The sequence below is a fragment of the Alnus glutinosa genome, chromosome 10 (genome assembly GCF_958979055.1).
Source record: "Alnus glutinosa chromosome 10, dhAlnGlut1.1, whole genome shotgun sequence".
NCBI classification, from domain to species: domain Eukaryota; kingdom Viridiplantae; phylum Streptophyta; class Magnoliopsida; order Fagales; family Betulaceae; genus Alnus; species Alnus glutinosa.
This window is the reverse complement of record NC_084895.1, coordinates 5,511,417-5,535,155: the sequence shown is the minus strand read 5'-3', so window position 1 is coordinate 5,535,155 and position 23,739 is coordinate 5,511,417. Positions and strand designations below refer to the sequence as shown.

The 23,739-nt window shown below is 35.5% G+C and overlaps 2 protein-coding genes across 2 annotated transcripts; both read left to right on the top strand.

The window, feature by feature from the left end:
- The first annotated feature begins 7,262 nt into the window (after positions 1-7,262).
- On the top strand, positions 7,263-11,239 carry LOC133880246 (probable pectinesterase/pectinesterase inhibitor 25). Its single transcript, XM_062319159.1, has 4 exons — positions 7,263-7,903; positions 8,884-9,241; positions 9,994-10,317; positions 10,872-11,239. Exons 1-4 carry the CDS (start codon positions 7,268-7,270, stop codon positions 11,237-11,239), a joined length of 1,686 nt encoding a protein of 561 aa, XP_062175143.1. The 5' UTR covers positions 7,263-7,267.
- A 4,688-nt stretch (positions 11,240-15,927) lies between these two features.
- Positions 15,928-21,064, top strand: LOC133879935 (probable pectinesterase/pectinesterase inhibitor 25). Its single transcript, XM_062318757.1, has 4 exons — positions 15,928-16,673; positions 18,565-18,922; positions 19,664-19,987; positions 20,574-21,064. Exons 1-4 carry the CDS (start codon positions 16,038-16,040, stop codon positions 20,939-20,941), a joined length of 1,686 nt encoding a protein of 561 aa, XP_062174741.1. The 5' UTR covers positions 15,928-16,037; the 3' UTR covers positions 20,942-21,064.
- Positions 21,065-23,739: the final 2,675 nt, after the last annotated feature.

The window sequence follows — 23,739 nt, the reverse complement described above, 5'->3', positions numbered from 1 at the left end:
TCACAACCATCAAACAGATTTCCCTTTTGTCCTTTTTAGTCTACAAAAAGCCAAGGGCATAAACAAAAAGCTAATGGCATAAACAAAAGCCAATACAAAATATATACGGCATAAACAAAAGCCAATACAAAATATATACGGCATAAACAAAAGCCAATGACATGATTAGTTCATTTAAAATATATACCTAGGCAATTACCAATGACTAGTTAGCCCTACGCTTCTGCATGATTTCCATTTGGAGAGATTGAATATATTCAAGCTGAATTGAAGACAAGTAGCTTGTATCCATCATCATAATTTCTCTTTCTTCTTTCTTTTGTTCCCTTGCCTCTTTCCTAAGTTCAATCTCAAGCTTTTGTTTCTCAATACGAACAATCTCTTCTTTTGCCATATCAATATCTTTCTTTCTCTCCTCATACGATCTTTTCTTCACTTCTGTTAATTCAGTCAAAACCTCTATCACAATCTCTTTCTCTCCACAATCTTTGCTCTTTCTTTTTTTCTCCCTCTCTTTCGCAGCCTTCTTGCCTATAGGTCTCTCTAAGTCTACAATAACATTTTCATCATCATTGACTTCCCCTAGATTTATCACAAGTTGAGGAGAAGAAGGACTTATACCAATGGATTCCTTCTCAACATTGGCTTCAATTGCTTCCATTTTGGCAATGTCTTCAACAAGTTCCAACAATGTTCAAATTGAAATCCGATAGAGTATTCGTCCCGGTACATATCCTTTGCCAAATTAATCTGAAAAAAAAAAATGAAAAATAATTAAAATCTTCAAACTAAATAAGGTTAATTTATTCTACTAGTAATAATTCATTTTTACCTTATCTTCCTCAGTAGCACCACTTGGATTCTTTGTTTCAACTTGCGCCAAGAACCCACAGAATTTGTTGGTAAACTTTTGGATTGATGACCATCGATTTGATAAAGAATGAACCGTACGTTCCACCGTGTTTCCTTTCTTGTTCTCATGATAGTCTTTGCCAATTCTATCCCAAAATTTGCTGCCTTTTCGATCAGTCCCTTGAATTGGATCAATGCTAGTTCTGATCCAAGCATTTACTAGTAGAATGTCTTCTTCAATAGAGAAATTTGATTTTTTCGTAGATTTCATTTTAGGTTGGGATGGAGTTTCATTGTAGTTTTGCAACCCCGATTGTAAGAGCGTAGTGAAGCTTTGGTTCTCGTCAAGTGAATCCATGTGACTAGACTACCAAACAATAGGAAGCCAAAAAATTAAAATCATGAAAGTTTTTTTCTAGCAAGTGTGGTGAATAAGGATGTTCATGAATGTAGCTTGATTTATATCTAAATGTATGCAACAATTCATTCAATTGTATTAGTAAACTTTGTCTTAATGGTTAATGACTAAAGAAAGGATTAGCATTAACATAGATAAAAAGAATAATAGTAAAGATGTTCATTTCTTAGCCAATCAATTGTTGTTCCATATCCAAGTAACTACTTACATTTCTTATTATCAAGAAATTGTGCAAGACCCTAATACTCATTAGCACAAAATTCAAATTACAACACATTTAAGAACATGATTGCAACTAAAGGGACCACCAAATTGCTCTTGCACCTAGAAAATATTGAAATAAAGCACACCAATTTTTAACATTAATTGCTATAATTAATCTCATGCATGATTCCTTCACAACAAAAATGAATCATCTTTCAACATATCCATCGGTATATGCACAGCTCAGTGAGTAACTTGCTTGGTGAGAAGAAACCTTGTATGGTAGGACATAGTAGAATAAGGCTTTTACTGTGAGTGCACATTTAATTAAGGGTAGAATTCATAATTATATTTTAATTATTTACACAATGTGACATTTCTTTTTAAACACTATCAATGCATAGCATATCTCATTTAGCTATTTTTCATGTTTTACACATTTTTGCTGTTTGGTCTCTTGGTTTACTTATTATATAAAGGGAAACATAATCGTTTGGGTCCATGTAAAGCCACCATAAACAGCCCAAATTGAAATGTAGCATGTAAGTTCACAGATACTCATGATCCATTTGTATATAATGTTTTACGGTTATACCTTACAATAGGTTATTGGACATCAACTATAGGTGTTAGAACGGTTCTTACATGATCTCCTATTTGAACTGGAACGAGAGGCTATTGTGAACGACATAATTGAATGGTTGAATTGTAGAGTATCAGGTTAGGTGGTGTAGCAAGGGAAAGTTTACTGAGATAGGATTTCTAGAAAAATAGTGGCTGAATAAAAAATGCACGATCTGGAATTAAAGAATTCCTTAAGAAAGAATCTATACTTATCAAAATGCTTTTTTTTTGTGTGTAAATAAATGTATCAAAATGATAATTCATTTCGTTTCCTGATTTCCCTTACATCTGCTCATGTACCCAACATTATAAACATACAAATCTTTTCTTTTAGTTCACTTTTTAGTTCAATGATCTAGGACGGACAAAATCCACCAATATATAATCGCACACGGGCAAGCTAGCTAAACAGAAAGCCAAACAAGAACACCCAAAAAACCAAAAACAGAAAATCGACATAAAAATCTAATCTGTAGAAAGAGCCAAACAAGCAAAATAGAAAAATCATAAACAGATGCAATGAAATAAATAGAACCCATATCTAATTCCAACAACGTTTCAATAACCAAGCTTACATAAACAGAAGAAAAATATTGTCAAAAACTTGAAATCACGCAAGCAATATAATTACGGTGATAAGGAAACGAAAAAACTCCAATGCAACCCATCTCAGTTTACCCCACAACCAAAACCCCCAAAATCTATCATCCACAAAACAACAATCAACCCAACAGACAAAACAAAGCAAACCCAGATGGGGATTTCATGTATTAACACCAAATAAAACAAAAGCGAGACAAAATTTCATAATCAGACCACTCCAAGTCTCCAACAGAAAGACGAAGCCATTTTTGTATAACAAAGCACTCCCATTTTCAGAAACAGAGATGCAGAAATTTCATGAGAGAGAGAGAGAGAGAGAGAGAGAGAGAGAACCTATGCTTTGGGTGTTCTCTGCTGCTCCAACCACACACCAGGTATTGCAAGATGACGATGGCCCTTTATTACGAAATCTGCTGCTCCTCTCTCTCACTCCCGCTGTCCAGAAAGTGAAGAATGAGATAGAGGCGTGAAGGAGTTGTTTTTAACTTTTTTTGTGTCTGGCGCGAGGTCGATTTTTATGGAGGGAAAACGAAAGTGGAATTGGGGTTGCGTGAAGGTGAGAGAAGCCGGACCAATTTTTTATGATTATATAAGTTATTGGGTAGCTACAGTGCTACCCAATGTATTGGGAAGCACTGTAGCTTCCCAAGGGTGACCCTCTAAAATAGGGTAACTGCTGTGGTTTGATTTTTTGTGATTTTTTCTAAATTTTCCCTATTTTAGGGAATAGAACCTCTTATAGGGCATCTGCTACTAGTGCTCTAAGCTAGCTAGGTTCAATCACCAATGGATTACTACAATCTTAACCCTCAAATCTCAACATGTATAGAGATTTTTTTTGTATTTTAGATATCATAATAGATAATCACGTTAAGTTGTAACTAATTAACTAATTGTACAATTGTAATAGGCATGTCCAAAATCATTTAGTGATTTCTCAGTCTCATTTGAAAAATTTGTTAAACTACCATATATATATTATTAGCAAATGACTTATTATAGTCTAATTTTAAAGAAATTTAGATTGAGAAAGGTTGATTATGAACAAAAAAATCAGATTGCAAAATGTACACCCACACAATTTTATTTATCACTTAAAGGTTGCATAATCACGTGGGCCGGTGCAAGTCAATTGTGATGAAATCTTAACCGTTGTTGGACATCACATCACATGGGTTTTAGTTTAATTGCACTGTCGCAGATAATGATGATGAGCTTCTAAAGTTTTTGTGGGCCAAAAATCTGTGGCCAAGCATTCCTAGTAGCCTCACCAAATTTTACTCACCAAAATAACTAAAAATCACTTTTTTCTATTCTGGTGAGCCACTTTATTAAAATTCCTCCAGCAGCCTCACCATTTTAACTAGTCAATATTCACTATTCCATTTAAATAATAATTTTTTCATATATATATATATATATATATATATATATATATATATATATATATATTTTATATAATCTTTTTACAAAAAATCATTCATATCCATGAAATAAGGACAATATCGTGTGAGAGATGGGAGATGGGAGAAGAAAATGAGAGAAAAAAAGGAAAAAAGTGTGCTAATCATGTGAGAGAGAAAGGTGAAACAAAATTTGGTGAGTGGGTTGTTGAGTGAAAATGCCTGGTCTAATTTGACTAGTAATTTCAGTCATCAAATTTTTTTGGTTAAAATGGTGAGGCTGTTGGGAGTGGTTTTTAAGAGTTTTCATCAAATTGGCTCACCAAAATAACTAAAAAACTAATTTGGTGAGGCTACTAAAAATGCTCATACCCCACTTTATCCTAATTTATATATAGGAAATGGTAGCCGGCTAGGATAGAATAGGATCTTATCCTTTCCATTTATATTATGATTAGAATTTAATACTATTATATTGAAGCCGACCTATGGTCGTCGATTTTCAATTCCGATGACCGATACCTGAGATTAGGGATGTAATCGAGCCGAGACGAGTCGAGTTTGAAAATTTCAAGACTGGCTCATTTATGAGTCGAGCCTAAATAGTCGAGCTTAAATTCGAGCCGAGCTATAAATTGCATGTTCAAGCTCGGCTCGTTTAAAACTCGGGCGAGTTCGAACTCAAGCTCGAGTTCATTGAAAATGACATTCGAGCCGAGCCGGGTTACTGGACAAGCTTGGCTCAATTAGAGCTCGATGTAGACTATTAAATTTTTCAATGAGTAATCAAAGCAGAATTCAAGCCCAAGTTTATGAACAACCTCTATGCATTTATTAATAACAAAAATATATAATATGTAACTATATAAGGCATATTATAAAATATAGTACATAACTATAGTTTATAAGTAACAAATGAACAATATGTTATTATATATAAATAGAGAGTATAAACTATGGTATATGTATAACGTGAACAAATAGTAAGTCTAATATATTCGATATAACTAAGTAACTAAAATATAAGTATAATATATAACTATTGTTAACCATGTGTGATGTGATATATGTGTTTATATATATACATATATGCTAACTATTTAATATTGTTATATACTAACTATTAATAACTTAATATGTTAATTTAACATACTAAATATTGTTATCAAAGTATTATAATTAATATGTAATACTATATATATTATACTATATTTACTATTCACTAATATATATGTAAGATATGAACGAGCTAACGAGTTGAACTAACGAGCCGGGCGAGCGATCCGGTCGAGCTTTAAACGAGCTGAGCTTGCGAGCCCGTATCGAGTTTTGTCGAGCGAGTCGGGTATGTATCACTTACTAATCGAGCGGGTTTCTACAGTAACGATCGAGTTTCTACAGTATCGAGCTCGAGTTTGGATCGGGCTAAACCGAGCTGGTATCGAGCGGGCTGTCGAACGGACTGGTTTATTTACATCCCTACCTGAGATGTGTATGTTGTTTTCGTTGGCTTTTGGGTTTTGCAGTTCGGGGCGGGGTCATGTATTCTCGAATGGTGTCATCATGTTTCATGTCTTCCTTCATACCCTTGTGCTAGTTCATTATATATAATTGTTTGTGATGTCAATGGCGGAGCTGTGGTGGAGCTAACATATATATAATTTCAAGGACATTGTGCTGTGAATGGTGAAATAGTCAATCTACACTGTGATGATGAAAGAGGGGCCCTGCCCCTGATGATAACAACAATAACTTGAACGAATTTGACGAAGAATCCTTGCTTGATAGGGTTTGAGGTTATACATTCAGGATGAAATCACAACAAAGGGAGATAGAGAGAGAGAGACCTAGATGGCTCGATGACAAGCTGGAATGTGGAGGCGAAGCGTGGAGGTTGAAGAGTAGAGAAGAAGAGTGAAGGGTTTCTGAGAGATATGTGCTGCATTTGAGGGTTTAGGAGGACTTAGGGTTTCTGAGGGAAAAATTTAAAAAGCGTAATATATATATATTAGTATTTTTTTTTTTTTTGGTGCGGGTCAATAGTTGAAAATCGTGAAAATCATTAGTAAATTCCAATCCAACCTGATAATAATTTTAAAGTAACAAACCGTAGCCAATTTTTAAACCTCGAAATTCTTGAATTTTGGGACAAAGTGGATGGGTCAGGTACATCGGGTTGGTTGGGTTCGGGTGGGTTTTATTGTCCCTTAAATATTAGTGCATATAATAATATACATAATTTTAATAGTGACACGTCTTTTAAATAATTAAAGTAGCATCATGATTTTGCGAGGAAAAAATTAACGCCATTTACCATGTTTATGAGAAGTACGTATTCCGTGTTTTGAACACTATTTTGTATTTTGAACCGTTGGTTAATGATTTTGAAAACAATTTCTATTTTTAAAATCATTAATTAATTACCAGACAAGATCTCCTTAAGTTCTCTGCTTACCCAAAAAGAAAAATTAAAAAAAAAAGAAAAATAAAAAGAAAAACAAAAGATGAATAATACAAACAGAAGGAACAAATCCATAGCAAAATTGGGTTGAGTAGGCTAATTAGGAATTTTGCTGTCTTATTGAATGTCGTGTCTCCCATCGATCAATTAATTCATTTGTGAACAGAATATTATCCAAAACGAATAAATACAAATTAAACACACTACGGACGATATCATAACCATGCATGGACAACCTTTACAAAACTGATCACTGCCCATCTCTGACCGTGACGTGCCCACGCGGTTTCCGGCGTGGTGGCCGGATTAATGGGGTTGACACTTGACAGAATTTGGTGACTCTTCAACGTCGTGGAAGACTGGAAGTACTGCATATATAGGTGGCTGTGCATATAGTAGGATAGGCTTAGGAGCCTTACTTCTTTTATAACTCCGATTCTAGTTCTAATGTGGTTTTAATATTGGTTCATCCATGATTTCAGTCCTTGTTCTACTGCAACTCCATTTTATTTCCTAAGTCAATTATAATTGCAAATCCAAATTAATAAATAGAGGACTACGGATCGAGAATGATCAACCAAAAATCATCCGAAGAGTTCAAGCAATATACGATAAAGCTGATAAACAACATACCAAACCCCGTCACCATTATATATATAATCACAGTTGCAGTAGCAGGCAGAGTGAACCACCTCCATCACAATGCCAAAGCCAGCCTTCTCTTTCGTTCTCTTCCTTTTCTTAGCTCTGTTTGCCTCAGCCCAGTCGTCACCTTCCGCTGCGTGCAAGTCTACCCTCTATCCGAAGCTCTGCCGTTCAATCCTCTCCACCATCCGCTCCTCCCCGTCTGATCCCTACCGCTACGGCAAGTTCTCTGTGAAGCAATCCCACAAGCAAGCACGCAGAATGTCGAGCGCGATCGACAGCTACCTCAGCCAAAAGCGACGGTCGTCAATGGGCCACGCCGAGGTTGGTGCGCTGGACGATTGCCGCCACCTGTCCCAGCTCAACGTGGAGTACTTGGAGTCCATCTCGGCGGGGCTGAAGTCGGCCAAGTCGCTCAACAACGAGGTGGGGGAGCAAGTTCATACGCTGCTGAGCGCGATAGTGACGAACCAGCAGACGTGCTACGACGGGCTCGAGGATTCCGAGAGCAGCATTGCGAGCGCGTTGTTTGAGCCGCTGAACAACGTGACTCAGCTGTATAGCGTGTCGCTTGGGTTGGTGACACATGCGTTGGATCAGAATCTGAAACGAAACCAACGGAGAAAGAGGCCTGAAGGTGGATTTCCGGCGATGGTGCACCCGGTCCGTGAACGGCTTGAAAGTCTCATCAAGGTAAACAATTTTTAGTTCTTGCTCTTTTTGTTTATCTTGTTTTAATGCGCGTACGGGAATAATTAAATGATAGATTAATTGGGACTAGATAAAAAAATTAAATAATAATAATAATTATTAGTATTTTTATAATAATAATATTAAGATTATGATAGCGTTAGTAGTGTAATGTGCCCGAATTTCTATAAGAAGATTTCAGGCATTCTGCTTTCTTGCGAGGGTAGCAACGGATCGATTGAATTTCTTTTATTAGAAGGGGTTGCAAGTTCACTGTGTAATTTCAATTTGAGATCCGTTTCCATTGTTATCTGCTAAGAAAAAATAATGTTTATGAAGCTGTTGGAGAAAGCAAGCCCTAGTTTTTTTTAAAATTTATTTTTTTATTTTTTTAATATTTAAATATAATAGGTTTAAAATCTTAGTAAAATTAGATATTAAATTGATTAAATTAAAAACTGAGGTGTAAAAGGTAAAATTGAGAATATTAATACAGGATTCTGAAATATATTTCCTTTGGTTTATAGTAAAATCTGCTTGCCTTGTTGGTATATTTTGAGACAGTTTCTGATATGGTGTAAACAACACGTCTCTTATGCCTAAATTGGTTTTTGAAAGAAAAAAGTATATCTTCTGCCTCAAGAATTTATTGAGTCAAACTTGAATTGAGTTTATTACTTCCACTTGACCTAGGAGTGTCTAGTGTTTAATTTGGTATGAGAGTCTTATCTCCATTCAATTGGGAGTTAGACAATTGACCAAATTTTTCAAAGAGTTCTTATTGGACCCGCATTAGGACTACTACCCCAATTCGACAACATATATGCTTTACTTTGTTGATTAATAGTGGATATAAAGTAGGGAAAATAGGAAATTGTATTCATTTGAAAAAAAAAAAAAAAAAAAAAAAAGGAGGAAGGAAATTGTTCAAATATAATGAGAAAAGTATATTTATTTTATTTGACAATATTAATTTACTGCAGGATCTACGGAAAACCACTTGCAAAAAATCAACATATTGCCCCAAGAAAAAGGAACGGATTCTGAGTGCTTTGGGAGAAAGCAATGGCATTCTTATTAAGGATATTGTGACTGTCGGCTTATATGGCACCGATAACTTCACGTCCATCTCCGACGCCGTCGCATTTGCTCCCAATAATTTAAAGCCCGAAGATGGATATTTTGTGATCTACGCCACAGAAGGATATTACGAGGAGTATGTGGACGTGCCGACCTATAAGACGAATATAATGTTGCTTGGAGATGGGATCAACCGGACTATCATCACAGGAAACCATAGTGTAATTGATGGCTGGAATACTTTTACTTCTTCAACCTTTGGTAAGTAAACCATTCCCAAATTAACATTATTGGAGCTCATTATAATTTTGGTGACAATTCTTGTTTACATGTCGGGTTCGGTTCGTGTCGAAATGTATATAGTTATAAAACTATATTGCTAAGTTAATCATAACTTGACTCATTTAATTAAATTGGTTAGATCCCTCAGCCTTAACCTGTTATTTTCGTGTTGGATTCATGAATCGTGTCAAAAAATTGCATGCCTTAAATGTCGAATGTCAGGTTCAGGTCATGTCGAGACATAGGTATAAGACTATATATGCTAACTCTAATCTTATCAATTTAATTAAACGGATCAGATCATTCAACCTTAGGGCTTGCAGATAGTGTAAAAGATTGACAACATACACTAAATGTCCGGTGTTGGGTTCAAATTGGGTCAAGACATAGCATTACAAAACAAGTCAGACTTTAACCCGACCCATTTATTTAAACGAGTCAGACCCTTAACTCTATGCCACGAATTTTATGTTAATTAGATTCTTGTTAGATTAACGAGTTATGTAAAAACTTTTGGCTCTAATTTTATGATAATGCCACTAGAGTTTTCCTTTCATTTGGATATATATTTGCAAGATTTTCTCTTTGCCTCCACTAAACGTAAACAATCATAACTTGTGGAATATAGTAGACATGAATGAAGGCTTTGTGAATGTGGATCTCATATATATATATATAACTTGGTCATAAGTAACAATTGAACTAATTAACGTATATATGCATTGATGCAGCTATTTCTGGAGACCGATTTATAGCAGTAGATGTAACGTTCAGGAACACGGCTGGTCCTGAGAAGTACCAAGCAGTAGCTCTAAGGAACATTGCTGACCTCTCCACGTTCTACCGTTGCAGTTTTGAAGGCTACCAGGACACTCTTTATGTTCACTCTAAAAGACAATTCTACAGAGAATGTGAAATTCATGGAACTGTAGATTTCATTTTTGGAAATGCTGCTGCTGTCTTCCAGAGCTGCAATCTATTTGCCAGGAAGCCAATGGCCGGTCAAAAGAATGTCTTCACAGCCCAAGGCCGGTCGGACCCAAATCAAAACACCGGTATTGTTAAATCATTACTTATTCTAAATACTTAAGCTAATAGGAAAAAATAGATTTATATTATAACACTCACCATCACGTGTGGGTTGAAACAGTTCAAGATCTCTTGAAATTGTAGATTCTAAAATTATGTGAATTTAGGCCATTACTTGCATTGATTGGCTTAAAAAAAATGAATATATTTTTATTAGGTTAGTGCATTTCATGTTGTAGAAAAGCTTGGAGCCAAAAGCTGTTGTTTGGCTTTAACATACTCAATTCTTATTGATAATATGCAACATTTTTAATAGGTAACATTTTTCAAGTTGTTCGATGCAAAGAATGGCCTGATTCACATAATTTTAGAATGGGGATCCTCATGGCTGAAACTCTCATTTAATAAGTAAAGCTCAAAATGTGTAATATTTAATTGAAATTGAGGGTAAATTGACGGGGACAAGATTCGAACATAGGACGACCTTTTCTCTGAAATCAAGTTATAAATCACCATTTATCTTAAAAGTTTAAGTTGATAGGAATGAATGAATTTAATTATCTAATTTATCTTTTGACAGGCATATCAATCCACAACTGCACAATTGAAGCTGCACCAGACTTGGCAATGGATATGAGCTCAACCTTAAATTATCTGGGGAGACCATGGAAGAATCACTCAAGGACCGTGTACATGCAATCGTATATTGGCAGTTTGATCCATCCCGTCGGATGGTTGGAATGGGATGGAACCTTTGGATTAGACACACTCTATTATGGGGAGTTTGAGAATCGTGGGCCAGGGGCAGATACGAGAATGAGAGTAAATTGGCCTGGTTATACTTTGATGAATGCTTCACAGGCTTTGAATTTTACTGTTTTTAATTTTACAATAGGGGATACTTGGTTGCCTTATACTGATATACCCTTCTCTGCAGGACTTCTATAAACTAGAGATTTGTAACTAGATAAAAAGTTTTGTTTGTTTATCAGGGATTACATTTCTAATGATTTTTTTGGGAACCCTATAACTTTGGGAAAACTGATTCGATGGTGTTTGATAACGTTTTTTTTAAGGAGTTTTTAGTATTTGTTAATGTATTGATTAAATGTTTTAATTTTCCTCTTCCTTTCAGCTTAAATTTTTGGGATGAACGGTAGCTTAATTAATACGGTTACAGAGCCTAAAGGCCTTGAGTTCGAACCTTATTTTAGTCATTCGCCTCACATTTCAATTAAATATTACACGTGTTTGGGTTTCATCTATTAAAAGGTAGTCTGAGCCCACACGTGAGAATGATTGTTAAGGTATTTATTAAATGATTAAATTTACCTATTCAGATCAATTTGAACTTTTAAGATAAGTGTTGATTTAATAGTATTTTGGTTAAAAACAATTGTATACATATGAATTTTTTTTGTGAAAAACATTATTTGTTAATGCTTTAGTTGTGATTCTTGAGAATTTTAAGGGAAAATTACAGTTTAGCCCTCCAAACTGCCAGTCGTTTGCAACTAGCCCCGCAAACTGTCAACACTCCAACTCTGGCCCTCCAAACTACCAAAACCTTTAAAAAATGTCAAATTTAACGAAATATCTCCATATTACTCATTCTACGTGTCATTTTTCAATTAAAAAAATAATAAAAATTAACCCTAAAAATAAAAAATAAAAAATAATTATTTTTTTAATAAAAAAAATAGAGAAAAAGAAAGAAAATTGGTGTTTGGCTGGTAGGGGGTGGCTATTCTAATCACACAGGGTTTAAACGGTTGAGAAAAGTTCTACCACATGTTTGATTATTTGTACGTTGGGTTACCAAATATTCCTTATTTCTCATCTTTTCTTCTTAACCTTTTCTCATGCTCATTCATCCAAATTCCGAACTCATCTTTAAATATTCTTTTCCTCAATCTTGGGCTTACCCATCATCACATGTCATAAAGTTCAGTGTTACCTCTTTCCTCCATTGGAGACCATCACTCCCTTTTCTTGCTCTCTTCACCTGCTTTGGTTGCTTTAAATGCATTTTGGGCTTCTTCGATCAGCAGAGCAGTCACATGAAGTTCCTCCTCTAAAGCTTTTGTAGCATGTATGGTAGAATTGTCTTTTCTCCTTTTTGCAGTTCATCACATGACCAAATCTAGTTGAAGTGATCATGGTTAAGAGTGTGAAAAAAAGAGAGACTCGTCTACATTTCTTGACCCCAATTGATTATATTATTATTATATATAGTGACAGGTGGTCTTGGTTGTTTTTCTTCTTTGTAGACTTCAATGGGCTCTGTTCTACGTTAAGTTGTAACTAACTAATTGTACAATTGTAACAGACATGTCTAAAATAATTTAGTGATTTCTCAGTCTCATTTGAAAAATTTGTTAAACTACCATATATTATAAGCAAATGACTTATTATAGTCTAATTTCAAAGAAATTTAGACTGAGAAAGGTTGATTATGAACAGAAAAATCAGATCAGGATTGCAAAATGTATGCCCACACAATTTTATATATCACATTAAGATTGCATAATCATGTACACCAACACAATTGCATAAATTAATCAACAATTAGTAGGCTTTAATTTAATGAGGAAAACATTGCACAAGCATTTTACTTATCACTTTGTCATATATACTTTAACATGCGTGGGCCTATCAAACAAAAAGGGTACGGATCGTTTTAATTAGGATTTAAAGCCTAATTAAGGTAAGTAAAGAAGGAAACAAAGTAGGAGAAGTGATATCAAACATGGAGACAAGGTCTCAGATAAAATAACTCTCAAAACACTTCATAATTATGTATCATTCCCACAGCAGCCACATCAACATCAAAGATAACGAGACAACGTCGATATGGTCTAGAAATTCGTTTACCAATAGTTGGCAGCAAATGATGAAGTATTATAATAAGCTCATATCTTTCTTCTTCTTCTTCTTCTTCTCCTTTTCTTTTTTTTTTTGGTTAAGTACATTGTACAAAACAGCTAAACAAGCTTAAAGCAAACGAAATTAAAAACCTAACAAACTAGTGGGAGGTGGATCTTTCCCACTTATAATATGGATAGAAGAAAGAGGGGGAGGAGCAATGAGAATGTGGCCAGAAAAAAGAACTGGCTGTGGCCCAGTGTACTACTAAAGAGTAATGCTACACATCATCCCCTTGTCCTCCTTTTATCATCCCAAATTTGATGTGGCTCTTAAAATCACCATTGAATTTATGATAGATCATTATTGAATTTTGATCCAATGGTGATTTTAAGAGCCACATCAATTTTGGGAGGATAAAAGGTGGACAAGAGGATGATGTGTAGCATTACTCACTACTAAATAGGTACAGAAATTCGCACTTCATTGACTTTCCTTACACTCCAAGAAATGGACTAGGCCGGATTAAAATGTCTCACATTGATAAGATTTCCTTCACCTGGACACTTTATAAGTCATGGTGTCCCATCCTCTATCAAGACGTCTTATGAGAATAAGTAAGGCCCATAAATTTTTATAGTGTGGCCAAATGCAGAAATCTCATTGCCAAAACTTCGGCAACGAAAAATTAGTTGTTGCACCCAGGTTGTTGTTGATAACTGGGTGGCAAAAGGGGATTTGGAAATGGTGCAATAGTTCTAATTTGGATTGTTCGTTTAAAATGAACAACTCAAATTGCTTCTGCATAGGACAAAAAAAAAAATAGTAAATTGCAAGCCACCAACGTGGCCATTAGGAGTGGCCAAACCACTTATTGTGGCCGAAAGAGTGGTTCAGCCATCTCAAAACTCGGCAATTGGGGTGAGCGTACTGCCCCTTTGGCCTAAGGGGTAGCTCGGCCACCGTCAATAGCCAATTTGGTGGTTCGGCCATGACCATCTAGCTCGGTGACTTACACGCTTCATTTTTTTTTCTCTAATACTATGTTATCCTGATCTAGGCCATTCAATTCAAATCAGAACTATTGTACATGATGTAACACCACGATCTTAGTCCGCCGAAATTGGAGGCTTCTTGCAGCCAGAAGTTTTGTCGCTAGCTGAAAAGTGCACTTTGAAAAAAAAGAAAAGAAAAAAGCTTATATTGTTTGCAAAAGCAGAAATTGAATTTGATCAATTTCTTTTGGCGACTTGTATTATTCTGAAAGTATTATTGGGAACAATTATGGTTGCGAGAGGGGTTACAATTAATTGATTAATCCACTTGTTCGGCAGCGACGATTGTTGTGAAAGTTTAGGGTAAACACACACACCAGTGACACGTACACCATACGTTTTTTTATTTTATTTTATTTTATTTTAAATTTAATTTTTTTATTTACACTCCCACGATCATTGCATGTAAAACAATTAAAATTAAAACTAAGAAACCATTTTGGGAGTCTCGTTCTAATGCATAAATTAACTTAAGGGAAAAATGTATTATATGCATAAAATCTTCAGTCTGCCGTTTATACTTGGCGTATGAACCTAATTATAGATAAAGAGGTGGAGTCATTTCATCCCCATTCAACTGGGAGTTGGACTGTTAACCAAATTATTCAAAGAGTCCTTATTGAACCCGGATTGAGACTACTACCCCAATTCAACTTAGAATAGGATTATTCCCAACACCCAATAAAATTTCCTACCATTTTTTATGCAAATCAAGTACCCCTTGTAACCCTTTCCCGTTATCAATTAAAACAAGAAATAAAATAAATGCAACCCAACTCACTGTAAAAGTCCATGAGCCTTACTCACTCTCAAAAGACGCCTTGAGAGAGGAGGGGTGTCCATGGCTTATAAAGTTTACAAGACAAGGATCTCTTAGCAATGTGTAACACTTTAACACGCCTCCTGATCACGTGTGGCATCTTTGGCCAAACACGTGTTCAACAATGGGAGGAAAAGACCCATCATTGTCAAAGGAACCTGCTCTGATACCATGTAAAAGTTCATAGGCTTTACTCACTCTCAAAAGACGCCTTGAGAGAGGAGGGGTGTCAATGGCTTATAAAGTTTACAAGACAAGGATCTCTTAGCAATGTGAGACACTTTAACACTCACAAACACTGTAGAAAAATAAACCAAGCACACACAAGCAAGACACCAAATTTTGTACATGAAAAACCCTGTCCTTCAATGTGAAAAGAAGAATCACGGGACTTAATCTCGTTAAATCTTTTATTATCAACAATGGATTTACAATTATCTTCTCCAAAATAATATTTAAAGGCTACCAACACATAAGAACACACACATTATATTCTTGGATAACAATATCAATTCACCACGGTCCTTAAGGTGGATTTCAATTAAAACAGTTAAGAAAGATCTCGCAATCTATAGGTATGAGTAACCAAGCAATTGGAGAGGATTTTCAACGATCGAAAACCAGTCAATACGAAGCTCTAAGCTCTCATTGTCTCAACAACATATTAAAATCTTAACAAAATCATACCATAAATAACCCCTCTTCATTCTCTGACAAAACACACGACACACTTTTTGTTCTCCCTAAAAGACAAGTGGCCTTTGCAAAATGACAAGAGTTTGCACCATTTTCTTTCTCTAAAACGTTGCGCTTACCTTTGGTCATGAACTTCCTTGCAACCTCCCACCATCTCTGCATTAAATGTCCATTCCCATATTCTCAAACCAACGCGCCAAACCCCATCACCATTATTAATTTCACGCGCATCTTATGCTTCCCTTTTTACCGGCCTATATATATATAATCACAGTTACAGTTGCAGGCAGAGCGAGCCACCTCCATTACAATGCCAAACCAAGCCTTCTCCTTCATTCTCTTCCTTTTCTTAGCTCTGTTTACCTCAGCCCAGTCGACACCTTCCGCTGCGTGCAAGTCTACCCTCTACTCGAAGCTCTGCCGTTCAATCCTCTCCACCATCCGCTCCTCCCCGTCTGATCCCTACCGCTACGGCAAGTTCTCTGTGAAGCAATGCCTCAAGCAAGCACGCAGAATGTCGAGCGCGATCGACAGCTACCTCAGCCAAAAGCGACGGTCGTCAATGGGCCACGCCGAGGTTGGTGCACTGGACGATTGCCGCCAGCTGTCCCAGTTCAACGTGGAGTACTTGGAGTCCATCTCGGCGGAGCTGAAGTCAGCTGAGTCGCTGAACGACGAGGCGGTGGAGCAAGTCCAGACGCTGCTAAGCGCGATAGTGACGAACCAGCTAACGTGCTACGACGGGCTTGAGGATTCCGTGAGCAGCATTGCGAGCGCGTTGTCTGAGCCGCGGAACAACGTAACTCAGCTGTATAGCATGTCGCTTGGGTTGGTGACACATGCGTTAGATCGGAATCTGAAACGAAACAAACGGAAGAAGGGGTCTGAAGGTGGATTTCCGGGGATGGTGCACCCGGTCCGTGAACGCCTTGAAAGTCTCATCAAGGTAAACAATTTTTAGTTCTTGCTCTTTTTGTTTATCTTGTTTTAATGCACGTACGGGAATAATTAAATGATAGATTAATTGGGACTATATAAAAAAAAAATTAAATAATAATAATAATAATATTAATATTAATATTATGACAGCGTTAGTAGTGTAATGTGTCCCAATTTCAACCAGATCGGTTAATTAGTAAGAGAAATGATCCATACACTAATTTCTCACAACAGCCCCACAACAAGCTAACGTGGCTGGTAATATTTTATTATTTTTTTACAAAAAGAAATGAAAACAAAACAAAAAAAAATAAAATATTACCAGTCACGTCAGCTTGTTGTGGGGCTATTGTAAGAAATGAGTGTAGGGATCATTTCTCAATTAGTTAAGCGAAATATAGATTTAGAAAATGTTAAATTTACAACACCAACACAACAACTACACAACAACCCTTCATATGAGGGTGGACCCTACACATTGAGGCCCACCCTCATGTGAGGGGTTGTTGTGATGGTGTTGTGTATGAATCAAATCCCTATAAATTTTTAGTAATTTGGACAAAAAATTGTAAGAAAACTCTTATAAGGAGATTTCAGGCATTCCGATGCATTGCATCTTAAACTGTTTGAGACAGATAAGTTTTGCAGTTCCTCTTTTAAGTTACCTAATAACAAAGAATCTTCATCCACTAGCAACTTCATTGGTTAATGAGACGTCGGTGGTTTGAGTGGGGTTACCCAAACACGATTAGGCTTAAGTGCCGTAAAACAAACTATAGCTCCTATATTGTTGTTTTAATGGCCTAAATTTAATTTTAAGTGTTATATAAAAAAGGAGAAAAAAAATTAAAAATCTAAACCCTTACTATATTGGTCAATTATAACCTGACTCATTTAACTAAACGGATCATACTCATTAACCTTAATCCACTAGTTTTTTGTATTAAACTCGTATAAAAAATTGATAGCTTTGCCCATATTGTCTTATTTACAATAAAGTTTTCTTTATTATGAAAATAATTGTTATCTGATAAGAAAAAATAATGGTTATCAAGCAGTTGGAGAAAGCAAGCTCTATTTTTTTTTTTAATATTTAAATAGGAAAATGTTAGATTTACAACACAAATACAACAACTATACAACAATCCCTCACATGAGGGTGGGTCCCACATACTGGGGCCCACCCTCATGTGAGAGATTGTTGTACAGTTGTTGTATTGGTGTTGTACAAGAATTAAATCCCAAATAAATATATTAGGTTTAAAATCTTAGTAAAATTAGATCTTAAATTGATTAAATTAAAAAATGAGGTGTAAAAGGTAAAATTGAGAATATTAATACAGGATTTTGAAATATTTTTCCTTTGGTTTATAGTAAAAGTTGTTTGCCTTATTCGTATATTTTGAGACAGTTTTTGGCATGGTGTAAACAACACGTCTCCTATGTCTAAATTAGTTTTTGAAAGAAAAAAGTATATCTTTTAATTGCCTCAAGAATTCAGTCTGTCGTTTGTACCAGCTGGGGAATGAGCTTATTTATAGGCGAAGACATGGAGTCAAACCTGAATTGAGTTTACTACTTTCACTTGAATTATGAGTGTCTAGTGTTTAATTTGGTATGGGAGTCTCATCCCCGTTCAACCAGGAGTTGGACTATTGACCAAATTCTTTAACGAGTTCTTATTGGATCCGCATTAGGACTACTATACGCATGCATTTATGCTTTACTTTGTTGGTTAATAGTGGATATAAAGCACGGAAAATAGGAAATTGTATTCATAGAAAAAAAAAAAAAAAAAAAAAAAAAAAAAAAAAAAGAAGAAGAAGAAGAAGAAGAGGAAATTCTTCAATTATAATGAGAAAAGTATATTTATTTTATTTGACAGTATTTTACTTCAGGTTCTACGGAAAACCACTTGCAAAAAATCAACGGATTGCCCCATGAAAAAGGAACGGATTCTGAGTGCTTTGGGAGAAAGCAATGGCATTCTTATTAATGAGACTGTGACTGTCGGCTTATTTGGCTCCGACAACTTCACGTCCATCTCCGACGCCGTCGCATTTGCTCCCAATAATTCAAAGCCCGAAGATGGATATTTTGTGATCTACGCCACAGAAGGATATTACGAGGAGTATGTGGAGGTGCCGAACTATAAGAAGAATATAATGTTGCTTGGAGATGGGATCAACCGGACTGTCATCACAGGAAACCATAGTGTAATTGATGGCTGGACTACTTTTAATTCTTCAACCTTTGGTAAGAAAACCATTCCCAAATTAACATTATAATTTTTGTGACAGTTCTTGTTTACTTGTCGGGTTCGGTTCGTGTCGAAATATGTTTATTTTATTAAACTATATAGCTAAGTTAATCATATTTTGATTCATTTAATTAAATTGGTTAGATCTCTCAACCTTAACTCGCTAATTTCGTGTTGGATTGATGTCGGGTTCACGAATTGTGTCAAAAATTGCATGCCTTAAATGTCGAATGTCGGGTTTAAGTTGTGTCGAGGCATAGGTATAAGATTATACAAGATAACCTTAGTCTGATCAATTTAATTAAACGGGTCAAATCATTCAACCTTAGGGCTTGCAAATAGTGTAAAAGATTGACAACAAACACTAAATGTCGGGTGTCGGGTTTAGATCGGGTTAAGACATAGCATTACAAGACGGGTCAGACCTTAACTCGACCCATTTATTTAAACAAGTCAAACCTTTAACTCTATACTGCGAATTTTATGTTAGGTTTTTGTTAGATTAATGGGTTATGTAAAAACTGTCGGCTCTAATTTTATGACAATGCCACTAAAGTTTTCTTTTCATTTGGATATATAATTGCAAGATTTTCTCTTTGACTTCTCTAATCATAAACAATCATAACTTGTGGAATATAGTAGACATTAATGAAGGCTTTGTGAATGTGGATCTCATATATACATAACATGATCATAAGTAACAATTGAACTAATTAATGTATTATGCGTTGATGCAGCTGTTTCTGGAGACCAATTTATAGCAGTAGATGTAACGTTCAGGAACACGGCTGGTCCCAAAAAGCACCAAGCAGTAGCTCTAAGGAACAATGCTGACCTCTCCACGTTCTACCGTTGCAGTTTTGAAGGCTACCAAGACATTCTTTATGTTCACTCTCTCAGACAATTCTACAGAGAATGTGAAATTCATGGAACTGTAGATTTCATTTTTGGAAATGCTGCTGCTGTCTTCCAGAGTTGCAATCTATTTGCTCGGAAGCCAATGGCTAATCAAAAGATTGCCTTCACAGCCCAAGGCCGGTCGGACCCAAATCAAAACACCGGTATTGTTAAATCATTATTTATTCTAAATACTTAAGCTGATAGGAAGGAATAGATTTATATTATAACACTCTCCATCACGTGTGGGTTGAAACGGTTCAAGATCTCTTGAAATTGTAGATTCTAAAATTATGTGAATTCAGGCCATTACTTACATCGATAAAAAAATGCTAGCTATTAAAAATGTGCTATATTAACAAGAAGAATTGAGTATATTTTTATTAGGTTAGTGCATTTCATGTTGTAGAAAAGCTTTAAGCCAAAAGCTGTCGTTTGGCTTTAACATACTTAATTTTTATTGATAACATGCAACATTTTAAATCGGTAATATTTTTCAAGCTGTTCGATGCAAAGAACGGCCTGATTCACGTAATTTTAGAATGGGAATCCTCATCTGGCTGAAACTCTCATTTAATAAGTAAAGCTCAACATGTGTAATATTTAATTTAAATAGGGGGTAAATTGACGGGGACAAGATTCGAACACAAGACGACCTTTGCTCTGAAATCATGTTATAAATTACCATTTATCTTAAAAGCTTAAGCTGATAGGAGTGAATGTTGAATCATCTAATTTATCTTTTGACAGGTATATCAATCCACAACTGCACAATTGAAGCTGCACCAGACTTGGCAATGGAGATCAATTCAACCTTAAATTATCTGGGGAGACCATGGAAGAATTACTCAAGGACTGTGTACATGCAATCATATATTGGCAGTTTGATCCATCCCGTCGGATGGTTGGAATGGAATGGAACCTTTGGATTAGACACACTCTATTATGGGGAGTTTGAGAATCATGGGCTCGGGGCAGATACGAGAATGAGAGTAAATTGGCCTGGTTATACTTTGATGAATGCTTCACAGGCTTTGAATTTTACAGTTTCCAATTTCACAATGGGGGATACTTGGTTGCCTTATACTGATATACCATTCTCTACAGGACTTCTATAAACTAGCTAGAGATTTGTATCTAGATAAAAAGTTTCATTTGGTTTTCAGGGATTACCTTTTTAATGATTTTTTTTTTTCGAACCCTATATCTTCGAGAAAAATGATTCGGTGGTGTAAGTCTGATAACAGTTTTTAGGAGGTGTTTTTAGTGTTTGTTAAATTATATATTGATTAAATGATTTAATTTTTCTCTTCCTATCAGCTTAAATTTTTTGGATGAACGATGGATCAATTAATATGGTTACAGAGTCTAGAGGTATTGAGTTCGAACCTTATTTCAGTCATTCGCCTCACATTTCAATTAAATATATATGAATTTTTTTTGTGAAGAACATTATTTGTTAATGCTTTAGTTGTGATTCTTGAGAATTTCACGTTAACCCCCTAAACTGTCTCGAGCTAATAAATCTTCCGTTGCATTGATCTTAAATCGTTTGAGATAGATAAGTCATACAGTTCATCTTTTAAGTTACCTAATAACAAAGAACTTCGTTTACTAGCAACTTCTTTAGTCGAAACGGTGGTTTGAGTGGGGTTATCCAAACAAGATTAGGCTTAAGTGCCGTAAAACATACTATAGCACCTATACGTTGTTGTTTTAAATTTTAATGGTCTAAATTTAATTTTAAGTGTTTTATGGAAAGAATAAAAAAATTAAAATCTGAATACATACAACTGCATAGGTGCAATTAAGCCTAATCCACCCAAATACCTAAATCCTCATCCGTTAATTATTTTAAAAATTCAAAAATTAAAATACGAAATTATTGAAGAGTTAATCTTAACCATTGTTGGACATCACATGCATCACATGGTCGGGTTTTAGTTTGCATTGTCACAGATGATGATGATGATGAGCTTCTAAAGTTTTTGTCTGCCAAAAATTTGTAGCCAAAAATCCTACGTGGAATTCTTTTTGCTCTTTTTTTTTTTCTTTTTTTTTAAAAAAAAAAAATTGAAAAGCTGAAGCATCTTATCTTTTTGAACATTTTTCACTCCCCAAATTTTTTTCCCCTCCTCATCTTCTCTCCCGCGCTCCTTCATCTTTCCTCTCCCGGAGTCTCCCTCCCACCTCCAGCTCAAAGCCTCCCATCGGCGACCATCAAAACCCAACCTCCAAGCACCGGTGACCACACTGCGCAACCTCCGGCGACCTTATATATGGTTTTCACCCAAAAAATATCCCTCTGTCTCCATCTTCCCTCTCCCCCTCCCAACGCCGCCCATCGATGACCACGCCGACCTAACCTCTGAGCACCGGTAATCACGCCGACCCAACCTCCAGCGACCTCGGATTTGGTACTAGCCATAGATTTCCTCCTAATTTCAAGTATCCTTCCTACAATGTTGTGTGGTGTTTCAGATGTTTGGCTGTTTTGGTCCTTTTGATTGTATTTTGGGTAGAGTTTTAGAGTTTTGTTTATGGGTCTTTTTTTTCTTCCTATAAATTGAAGACTGATTTTCACTTTATTCAGATCAACTAAAGAATGTATGTATGGTTTCTCTGCAGATATCTGTCAAATGATTCAACCTCTTTGATGGCTTATGGTTTTACGAGAAAGAGTGTGTCTAATGATTTTCTTGTTGCTATTTTCTTGCTCTTGTTGTTACCATTACATGAACTCTGTGTTAATTAAGAAAGTGTTAACAAATGGGTCTTGCACTTCAAAAAAAAAAAAAAAATGGATCTTGCTGGGTTAGCCTCTGGATTATCATTTCAAAATTTTAGTCTAATAAATAGCATCTATTGCTTTTGAAGAGAGGCATTGTATTGTTGGTTACCATGGGTATTAGATTTCTGGAATAGTGTTTTTGTTCTTGGAAAAGTTGTTTTCTCTTCTTTTTCTGGAAAGTTTAGTTTTGTTATATTAATATGTATCACATCTAATTGTTATATCTACGAAGCTTTAGGAGAAAGAAATAGCCTACTAATTTTTCCACTATGGTTCATGACAAATGGCATTTAACTGTAGTTCTGTTTTTGTAAATGTATGCTTGTTTGCTCCTGCAATGTATTTTGTCATTACTTGATTAGTAAGAAAGACAGAATCTTATGTGTTTGATCATCTACCGAAATGTTCATCCTTGAAGTAGAAACTAGAAATAATCTGGACTTCATGATAGTTATTAAGATTATGCTAACAATTGGAGAAGTGTGTGGTTAAGATGATGTTGATTTCTAACTTAAATGCGCTGCCCAATTTTTTTTATAGACTTTATCTACAATTGGTTTTGCTGGTTTTTACTATTGTGACAAATATGGCATGCTTGGAGTTTTTTGGTAGGGTGTTTTAAGGTCAATAACATCATTTGCATTCTGAATGATTATAAGTTTGATTTGAATGCACTCATCTGAATGGTTGATTAAGCGATTTGAGGACACTCCTCACTTGATGAAAATTTTTAGTGTTATGCTGGGTTTCTCTCAAATGTTGAGTTTTTTTTCTGTAGGTGCATAATTGAAGTGTAGAGTTTCGGGAATAGATTTTGATGATACAATTGATTGAATGGTTAGACTCAGACAACAAAGGCCCACAAGAAGTAAAAATATGTGTTCTTTTTCAGATTCCTTTAAGCTTGATAACAAACAGTATATATTCTGCATTCTTGCTGCATAACACTAAAATAAATTAGATTTTGAAATTGGCCTTTCATTTTTTTCGACTTTGGCATATTTGGCATCATGTTTTCAATATATAGTTATTATCTATTTCTAATTGTATCTCTTGTTGAAATTTATGGTATAGGTGCACCTACAAATTCTCAGCTACAGAACGTGTTGAGTGTTGACTATTGAA

What these genes read in the sequence shown, in the direction of transcription:
- LOC133880246 (XM_062319159.1), top strand. Translation starts at nt 7,268, where the DNA reads ATGCCAAAGCCAGCCTTCTCTTTCGTTCTCTTCCTTTTCTTAGCTCTG. An exon ending in TTTTACTTCTTCAACCTTTG is followed by an intron (nt 9,242 to 9,993) that starts GTAAGTAAACCA and finishes GCATTGATGCAG; the next exon opens with CTATTTCTGGAGACCGATTT. An exon ending in GGACCCAAATCAAAACACCG is followed by an intron (nt 10,318 to 10,871) that starts GTATTGTTAAAT and finishes ATCTTTTGACAG; the next exon opens with GCATATCAATCCACAACTGC.
- LOC133879935 (XM_062318757.1), top strand. Translation starts at nt 16,038, where the DNA reads ATGCCAAACCAAGCCTTCTCCTTCATTCTCTTCCTTTTCTTAGCTCTG. An exon ending in TTTTAATTCTTCAACCTTTG is followed by an intron (nt 18,923 to 19,663) that starts GTAAGAAAACCA and finishes GCGTTGATGCAG; the next exon opens with CTGTTTCTGGAGACCAATTT. An exon ending in GGACCCAAATCAAAACACCG is followed by an intron (nt 19,988 to 20,573) that starts GTATTGTTAAAT and finishes ATCTTTTGACAG; the next exon opens with GTATATCAATCCACAACTGC.